The sequence below is a fragment of the Mobula hypostoma genome, chromosome 30 (assembly GCF_963921235.1).
Source record: "Mobula hypostoma chromosome 30, sMobHyp1.1, whole genome shotgun sequence".
NCBI lineage: Eukaryota > Metazoa > Chordata > Chondrichthyes > Myliobatiformes > Myliobatidae > Mobula > Mobula hypostoma.
The window spans coordinates 4,987,924-4,997,734 of record NC_086126.1 but is presented as its reverse complement, the minus strand read 5'-3'; the positions used below and the strand labels follow the sequence as shown (position 1 = coordinate 4,997,734).

General features: G+C 52.6%; 1 protein-coding gene across 4 annotated transcripts in view; it reads left to right on the top strand.

The window, feature by feature from the left end:
• The window catches only part of LOC134339796 (kinesin light chain 2-like), a 41,034-nt gene that overhangs the window by 12,336 nt on the left and 18,887 nt on the right, over positions 1 to 9,811 (top strand). For all 4 annotated transcript variants that reach the window (XM_063036578.1, XM_063036580.1, XM_063036576.1 and 1 more), the window contains exons 4-8: positions 2,587 to 2,659; positions 3,125 to 3,347; positions 6,069 to 6,156; positions 6,698 to 6,799; positions 9,290 to 9,463. In XM_063036578.1, the coding sequence (XP_062892648.1) occupies positions 2,587 to 2,659; positions 3,125 to 3,347; positions 6,069 to 6,156; positions 6,698 to 6,799; positions 9,290 to 9,463 (660 nt within the window). The remainder of the gene's footprint in view (positions 1 to 2,586; positions 2,660 to 3,124; positions 3,348 to 6,068; positions 6,157 to 6,697; positions 6,800 to 9,289; positions 9,464 to 9,811) is intronic.

Here is a 9,811-nt window from a genome sequence, read left to right as displayed (position 1 = left end):
GCTAGCTCGACGCCCAACCCAGCGCGGATGGAAGGCGTGCGAGGAGCCGGCCGGATTCGGAACCCGACACCGCCACACCGCCGGCCGGACTCTGGTCCCAGACTCCAGGCTTCTGATGAGCCCAAAGGGACGGCAGAGACCGATACCATTTGGTTCCAGGAGTTGCCAGTCGGCGTTGAACTCGAAGTAGGACTGCCTTGGGGACTCCAGCTCCAGATTTTTCCCTCGGGGTTCACTCCCAAAGCCCTCCCCCATGAGCCGCAAGGCAGTGGAAGTTTGAGATCAGAGCTTTCTTCCCCCTAAAGCAGCTTGTTTTAAGGCCCTTTTCCTTGTCAGTAGAAACGGTTCTGCCGGACTTAGTAGCTAAGCCATCCGTGCAGGCCAGGAGCTGGACTTGGTCATCAGAGCCGATTTGAGAGGCACGCCTTTGGGAGCATTTAGTAAGTCGTGGGAGTTTATCCCACTACCACCTCCGGCTATAACAACCTTAAGGAACCGATGGACCCCTGCCATTAGATTATGAGAACACTCAGTCCTCTTTTATTGTCGTTTAGAAATGCATGCATGCATTAAGAAATGATACAATGTTCCTCCAGAGTGATATCACAGAAAACAGGACAAACCAAAGACTAACACTGACAGAACCACGTAATTATAACATATAGTTACAGCAGTGCAAAACAGTACCATAATTTGATGAAGAACAGACCATGGGCACGGTAAAAAAAAAGTCCCAAAGTCCCCGAGTTGATCGACTCCCGAGTCCCCGATAGCAGGCGGCAAAAGGGAGAAACTCCCTGCCATAAACCTCCAGGCACCGACAACTTGCCGATACCTTGGAAGCAGCCGACACTGAGTCCGTCCGTCCAAAAACTTCGAGCCTCCGACCAGCCCCTCCGATACAGCCTCCTGAGTGTCATCCTCTGCCGAGCGCTTCGACCCCAGCCCCAGCAACAGGCAATAGGCAAAGCCAAGGATTTGGGGCCTTCCCCTCCGGAGATTCCGGTTACCTCACAGTAGCAGCAGCAGCGAAGCGGGCATTTCAGAAGTTTTCCAGATGTTCCTCCGTACTCTCACGTCTGTCTCCATCAAATCAGGATTGTGCACGGTACCTACTTGACAGATGACAGATATCATTCACCAGGGAGGCCGCGCGGTCATTAACCGAGGAGATCCTTGACCCCAGGTTGGGGACCCTTGCTCTAAACCTTTCCTGCCCACATTCCTGTCCAAGCGAGTTGTATGCAGAATCAGGTTCATCACCACTGACGTGTATGGTGAAGTTTGTTGTGGCAGCAATGCATTGTAATACATTTTTAAAAAAAGATTATGTTATAGTAAGAAATATATAAATAGTGCAGAAAGAGAGCAAAATGCTAGGGGAAAATTACCTTTCCTATCCGCCTACCTGTCCAAATGCCCAAAAACAGGTACACTTTATTCTGACTTTCCACTGACATACTGTACGTCGTGAAGATGATTGTACAGTGCAAAACTTAGAGTAACTATAGGGTATATAAAGTAAACAGTGTGTGTCACATCTACATTGAAACATACGGTGAGAAGAGTTGTTTGTACTGACGACCAAGGACGTGCTGAGGGCAAGTGTAGCCGCAGTCGGAGAGGGTGTTTTGCACGAGCGGTGGTACCGCGAGGCGGTGATTGGCAGGCGCGCGTCCAGAGTGCGGGACGGTTCAGAGGAGACTTTTGCCCGGAATCTAACCCAGCGAGGGCAATAATTTGGTGAGCTGTTGTCATGTGTACCGAGGGACAGAGGTAGAATCTGTCCTTGAGCCTGGTGGGATGAGCTTTCGGGCTTTTGTATCTTCTGCCCGATGGGAGAGGGGAGAAGGGGGAATGTCCAGGGTGGGGGGGGGGGTGGTCTTTGATTACACTGACTGCTTTACTGAGACAGTGAGGAGTGTAGACAGAGTCCACGGAGGGGAGCCTGGTTTCTGTGATGTGCTGAGTTTCCCCAAGACTCTCTGTAGTTTCAAGCAGTCACGGGCAGTCCGGTTGGGATGCTTTCTGTGGTGAGGGCCAACAACACCTGCCAAGACAGTGTGGGGGGAGTTTCACTCTGTGTCTGACCCCGGGAGTGTGTGATGGGACGGTGTAGAGGGAGCTTCACTCTGTGTCTGACCCCGGGAGTGTGTGATGGGACGGTGTAGAGGGAGCTTCACTCTGTGTCTGACCCCGGGAGTGTGTGATGGGACGGTGTGGAGGGAGTTTCACTCTGTGTTTGACCCCGGGAGTGTGTGATGGGACGGTGTAGAGGGAGCTTCACTCTGTGTCTGACCCCGGGAGTGTGTGATGGGACGGTGTGGAGGGAGCTTCACTCTGTGTCTGACCCCGGGAGTGTGTGATGGGACGGTGTGGAGGGAGCTTCACTCTGTGTCTGACCCCGGGAGTGTGTGATGGGACGGTGTGGAGGGAGCTTCACTCTGTGTCTGACCCCGGGAGTGTGTGATGGGACGGTGTGGAGGGAGCTTCACTCTGTGTCTGACCCCAGGAGTGTGTGATGGGATGGTGCGGAGGGACAGTTTCATTATCGTTAATTCGTTTATTTTTTCTGTCTGCTGTCAGGAAGAGAAGAATGGGGATTCTGGGAAGGAAGCGCTCGATGATCTTTTCCCAAACGACGAAGAACAGTCGCAAGGTGTGGCTCCAGGGTGATGTGGATGAACTGATGGGATGCAGGGAAATCTCTGCCCTGGGGTGGGAGCTGGGATCCTGGGTGGGTGTGTAACCGTCCGGTCTGGCCCCGTGGGGAGGGGGTATGGGGGATTTGGGCAGGGAGCTCCCATAATGAGGGAAATTAAAATCTGGAAAATTGTCCTTAAATAAACCGAAAACATTGGGGGCTCGGGTTTATAGCAGTGAGGGAGGATTGCTTGTTGGGTCTGGGAGATGAATGTCAGATGAGGAGATGGATTCAATAATCAATCTCTCTCTCTCTGTCTGTGCCTCTCCCTGCACCTGCACCCCCACTGTATGTCTCTCCCCGCTCATCTGTTCCCTGCACCCCTCTGCCTACCTGTGTGTTTGACTCGCTGCCTCTTCCCCTCCACACCCGCCCCTTTTCTCCCTGCCTCTCTCTACCGCCCCCCCCCCCCAATGACAGGGCAGCAGCCTCATACGGTGGGCGACGCGGCCCAGCACGGGGGCTACGAGATCCCAGCCCGTCTGCGGACGCTACACAACCTGGTGATCCAGTACGCCTCGCAGGGGCGCTACGAGGTGGCCGTGCCGCTCTGCAAGCAGGCGCTGGAGGACCTGGAGAAGACGTCGGGCCACGACCACCCCGACGTGGCCACCATGCTCAACATCCTGGCCCTGGTGTACAGGTGGGACCCCGGTTCGATCCCCGGCTCCGCCGTTACCTGTGTGCGGAGTTTGCACACTCTCCCTACTGGTGCACCTTCCACATCCCAACGGCGAGCGGATTCAGTTGCCCCCACCTCTCCCGGTTTCATGGGGGGGAGGAATTGATGAGGATGAAATAAAATAGGATCAATGTAAATGAGCCTGCACCGATTCGATGGGCCGAATGGCCTGTTTCAGTGCTGTATTTGAACTGGATGATATTGATCACTCAAGTGCCATTTAGAACATACACTCAGTGGCCACTCTATCAGCTACAGCTGCAAATATCTAATCAGCCAATCACGTGGCAGCAACTCCGCGCGTAAAAGCATGCGGACACGGTCAAGAGGTTCAGTTGTTGTTCAGCCCAAAGATCAGAATGGGGAAGGAATTTGATCTGAGTGACTTTGACCTTGGACTGGTTGCTGGTGCCAGATGGGGTGGGTTGAGTATCTCAGAAACTGCTGATCCCCCTGGGATTTCCATGAGGTGGCCGTGCTGCTCTGCGAGTGGGCACTGGAGGGTCTGGAGAGAAGCGTTGGGCCAAGACCACCCTGGTGTGGCCACCAGGCTGGACGTACTGGCCTTGGTGTACAGGGTTTACAGAGAATGGTGCAAAAGACAAACTAAAACATCCAGAGAGCGGCAGTTCTGTGGGCGAAAATGCCTTGTTAATGAGAGAGGTCAGAGGAGAATGGCCAGGCTGGTTCAAGCTGACAGGAAGATGACAGTAACTCAAATAACCACATGTTACAACAGTGGTGTGCAGAAGAGCATCTCTGAACGCACAACACGTCGAACCGTGAGGTGGACGGGCTACAGCAGCAGAAGACCACGAACACACACACTCAGTGGCCACTTTATTAGGTAGAGTAGGTATCTAATAATTGGCCACTGAATTAGAACACTACAGTACAGGCCCTACAGCCCACGATGTTGTCCCAACCGTTTAATCTATGCCAAGATCAATCTAAACCTACCTCTTACATAGCCCTCTATTTTTCTACCATCCACGTGCCTATCTACAAATCTCGATTAAGTGTCCCTGCCTCTACCACCACCCCTATCAGCAAGTTCCACGCACCCACCACGCTCTGTGCTTTTAAAATAATCCTACCTCTGAGACCGCCCCCCCAGGAAGAGGTACAGCCGACGTTTCGGGCCGAGACCCTTCGTCAGGACTAGTCCTGGTTAGCCCTGACGAAGGGTCTCGGCCCGAAACGTCGACTGTACCTCTAACTAGAGATGCTGCCTGGCCTGCAACTTTTATGTGTGTTGCTTGAAATTCCAGCATCCGCAGATTTCCTCGTGTTTGCGTTTTTAAATCCCTCTTTACTTTCCAAACTTAGTAAAATGATGTCCCACCCCCCCCACCGCGTTGGCCATATCTGCTCTGGGAAAAGGTCTCTGGCTGTCATCTCGATCTCTTTCTCTTACCGGCTTGTACACCTCTATCAAATCACCCGATGTCCTCCCTTCGCTCCAGAAAGAAAATACAAAAGCTCAAGATCAAGAGACTCTGCAAGGTCTCTGCAAGACCTCTCTAGGTGCTGCCTGACCTGCTGAATTCCTCCAGCATTTTGGCTGGCTTATCCTCTCCTTATAAGACATGCTTCCCCCGTCCAGGCACCTTCCTCTAAGATGTAACCCTAATAGTGTGTAGCCATGGGGGCTCAGTTGCTGCCGCTGTCTGTAAGTGAGAGCGTTCCCTCCTCACCGCCCTCCTGTGCGACCAGGACCAGGGGGCACAGCCTCAGAAGGCCCTGTACTGTACAATGTTCTAGTTCCAAATGGGACTTGAGTGACCTATATCATCTCTACAATGGAGTTCAAAAGTCAGGAGATTGGGTTGCAACTTTATAAAACAGCCACACGAATGCAGATGACAGACGCTAGTTAGAAACAATTCGGGAACAGCTTCCTGTCCCAATTAAGAGGCATGGTGTCTGAAACAAACAAAGAGAATTCCAGCTATTTTCTCGATTAGTTTTGTTCAACAGTTGTCTCAAGTAAGCGACTGCCCCAATTAACTAAGTAAAGGCATCAGTTAGTCTTGCGAGACTGTGGATCTGCGCCTGGAAAGTCTTCACTCTCCAGGGCGCAGGCCTGGGCAAGGTTGTGTAGGAGACCGGCAGTTGCCCATGCTGCAAGTCTCCCCTCTCCACGACACCGATGTTGGCCAAGGGAAGGGCATTAGGACTCATACAGCTTGGCACCGGTGTCGTCGCAGAGCAATGTGTGATTAAGTGCCTTGCTCAAGGACACAACACGTTCCCTCGGCTGGGGCTCAAACTCACGACCTTCGGGTCGCTAGTCCAATGCCTTAACCACTTGGCCGCGTGCCCAGATGGCTTAGTTAACCAGAATCCACTATAAAGCAAGGGTTGTTAAAGTTTATGATTAGTAAGGGCATCAAGATTTTTCAGGGAGAAGGCATGATGAATGGGGTTGAGAGGGATAGTAAATCAGCCATGATGGAGTGGCAGAACAGACTTGATGGGCTGAATGGCCTAATTCTCCTCCCATGTCATATGTTCAATGGCTGTTAGTTTGTAAAAAAACAAATGGTTAGTTTGTATATTAAAAAAAAATCAAATTGACTTTTTCTTCCGGATGCAGAGGTGGTTGAGGGACGTATAGGAGGTTTGTGCAAGATGGGCTGAGTGGCCTGAGATACTAACGGGCTTTTCCATTCCGTTCAGGGACCAGAACAAATACAAAGAGGCAGCGCACCTCCTGAACGACGCGCTCAACATTCGGGAGAAAACACTGGGCAAAGATCACCCGGCAGTGAGTAACCCCAGCGATAGCAGTTAGTGTGTATGAGGAGCGGCTGATGGCCCTAGGCGTGTACTCGCTGGCGTTCAGAAAGAATGAGCGGAAATCTCATTGAAACCTATCAAATATCAAAAGGCCTCGACAGTGGATGTGGAGAGGATGTTTCCTATAGTGGGGGAGTCTAGGACAGGAGAGCACAGCCTCCAGAACAGAGGGACGTCCATTTAGAACAGAGATAAGGAGGAATTTATTTAATCAGAGGGTGCTCAATTTGTGGAATTCATTGCCACAGACAGCTATGAAGGCCAAGTCATATTTAAAGTGGAGGTTGACTAGTCAGAGGTTATGGGGAAAAGGAAGGACAATGGGGTTGAGAGGGTTAATAAATCAGCTGTGATAGAATGGCAGGACAGACTCGATGGGCTGAACGGCTGGCTTCTGCTCCTATCTCTTAAAGTCTTACAATTTTATTGAGGAGGATGAGGATTGGACTCTGCCTCCGCACCGGGTGCTCCCTGCGTCTCTGACTCTCCCGCCGTCTGCCCTCTCCTAGGTGGCCGCCACCCTCAACAACTTGGCCGTCCTGTGTGGTAAGCGGGGGAAGTACCGAGAGGCCGAGCCGCTCTGCAAGAGGGCCCTGGAGATCAGGGAGAAGGTGGGTGGTCGCGCTGGGTGCCCTGTGCCGGGCAGGACCCTCCCTCCGCACCAGAACGACGCCGTAGTCGGGCTTATCGTTTGTGACGTGCGGCGTGAAGTACAGCGGGAGGCAAAAAATAATTACTATAGTTCACAATAAATGATAAATAGTGCAAGAGAGAAACCATGGGACTTGGCAGAGTGACAGTTTGGCACACACTAGATGGGCTGAAGGTCCTGTTTCCGTTCTGTAGTGCTCTACGACTCTGTGAGGCAGTGTTCAAGGACTGGAAATCTGGTGGCGGGGAGGAAGAAGTTTTATTTAATGTATCGATGCAGCTACAAAGTAGGCAAGACAGCGGCTATATTTCATCAGGAGTGTGGGGAGATTTGGTTTGTCACCAAAGTCGTTCACAAATTTCAAATTTGGAGAGCATTCTAACTGTGTATTTTGCGGGGGGGGGAGGTGCGTGGCCAAGTGGTTAGGGCGTTGGGCTCGCGATCTGAAGGTCGTGGGTTCGAGTCTCAGCCGAGGCAGTGTGTTGTGTCTTTGAGCAAGGCACTTGACCACAAATTGCTCCGGTCCGCCCAGCTGAAAATGGGTACCGGCAAATGCTGGGGGTTAACCTCGTGATAGACTGGCGTCCTATCCGGGGGGGGTAGTCTCGTACTCCCAGTCGCTTCACGCCATAGAGACTGGCATAAACACCGGCCTGACGGGCCACAAGGATCGGGACAGATTTAAAAAAAAATAATAATAATAAATTGTTGGGGGGTGAGGGCTACTACATGGGATCAGAAAAAGCTGCAGAGAGTTGTAGACTCAGTCAGCTCCATCATGGGCACTGGACTCCCCAGCACCAAAGGAGCGATGCCTCAAAAAGGCAGCGTCCATCACTAAGGGCCCCCCATCATCCAGAACCAGAGGCCACAGTTTGAGAATAAGGGGTAGGCCATTTAGAATGGAGTTGAGGAAAAACTTTTCCACTCAGAGGGTTGTGGATCTGTGGAATGCTGTGCCTCAGAAGGCTGTGGAGGCCAATTCTCTGGATGCTTTCAAGAAAGAGTTAGATAGAGCTCTTAAAGATAGCGGAGTGAAGGGATATGGAGAGAAGGCAGGAACAGGATACTGATTGTGGATGATCAGCCATGATCACAGTGAATGGCGGTGCTGGCTCGAAGGGCTGAATGGCCTACTCCTGCACCTATTGTCTATTGACTTGCCCTCTTCTCATTGCTACCATCAGGGAGGAGGTACAGCAGCCTGAAGACACACACTCAACGATTCAGGAACAGCTTCTTCCCCTCCGCCATCAGATTTCTGAATGGACACTGAACCCATGAACACTACCTCACTATTTTATTCAGCACTGCTTATTTAATTTATCTGATATTTACTGCCATTCACAGTTTCTGTTATTACGTATTGCGTTGTACTGCCGCCACAAAAAGAACAAATTTCACGACATACGCTGGTGATAGTGAACCTGCTTCTCTCCTATTCTGGGTCAACAGTCCCCCACCGCCATTTTCCATCTGTGTGACTAATTCAGCTACCAGCCGATGTGTCTTTGGGATCTGCGAGGAAACGGGAGCAACGCACGCGGTCACGGGTTGGGGGGGGGGGAAACGTACAGCCTCCTTACAGAAGGCGGTGGGAAGTGAACCCGGGTCACCAGCACTGTGACGAGTTAGGCGGACCGCCACGCTACCCTACCGCCGCCACCTCTGCCTCCTTCCACCAGGCCAATCTTGTGCCCCGTGTGGTCCCACCTTCCAGGCCAGCCTACACGCGGGACCTTGCTGAGATCCCTATAGACTTTGTCTAATTATTGGCACCCATTACTGAGATTCAGCTTGTGTTTATTATCTCAGTGACGTCGCAGGAACTTTGTAATTAATTAATAGTTGATTATTTTTAACGTTCCTCCATTTAATATCTATCCCTGATTACCCCTGAAGATTAAAGGTGAGTGTGGTGACGTAGTGGTTAGCACCGGCAACCCAAGATCAATTCCCGTCGCTGTCTGCGAGGAGTTTGCACGTTCTCCCCGTGACCGCGTGGGTTTCCTCCCACAGTCCGAAGGCTGCTGGTGGGTTAATTGGCCGTTGCGATTTGCCCCGTGGTTAGGCCGGGAGGGGATTGCTGGTTGGCTCATTTTGCCTGAGGGGCACTTTAAATCGCATTGGGTTGGACAGTTCAGAAAGTGTGGGACAGAGAAAGTCTGGCCCGGGTGTCGAACTCGTGCTCGTCTCTATCCCCCTCCCTCCTCCTGAAATCCGGGGCTCCTGGTCTTGGGGAGGCCCTACCCGCGTGTGGCCGAGCGTCTTGGAACAACCTGGACAGCTTAAAACCTCAAGTTGTCTGCGGGACGCATTAAATCCCGTTGCGTTGGGCAGGAGGAGGTGATTGTAAGCCGTGGGACGGAGAGGTGGCGAACTGGCTCTGGAAAGTTGAACTTGTGCTTGCTTCTGTTCCTCCCCCCCCCCCCCAAATCCGGGGGTCCAGGTTCTGGGGAAATCCCACCCAGACGTGGCCAAGCAACTGAACAACCTGGCCCTCCTGTGTCAGAACCAGGGCAAGTTCGAGGAGGTGGAGAAGTACTACCAGCACGCCCTGCAGATCTACGAGTCCCAGCTGGGTCCCGACGACCCCAACGTGGCCAGAACCAAGAACAACCTGGTAGGAGCCTGGCACCATGTCTCGAGGCTTTGGGGGGGGGGGTGGGGGGAGGAGATGGTGGGCTGGGGGGTGCGTGACGAATACCATCGAGCCACCGAGGTGGAGGGATGATCCTCGGAACAGAGAGGGGAGTTAGGGGTCAGGTTAGGGTTTAGGGACGATGTAGGGGAGGGGTTAAAGGTCAGGCAGGAGCCCAGGCCTCTGCTCCGGCGTCTGAAGGCCAGCGACGTGGACGTGCAACGAAGGGTGCCAGTGGGTGGGTGTGGAGCCAACACGGACCGGTGACCCTGAGGTCAGAGTTGCCCGCCCCCGCTCCATTTTCAGTAAGGTCACCCCTCATTCGTCCAA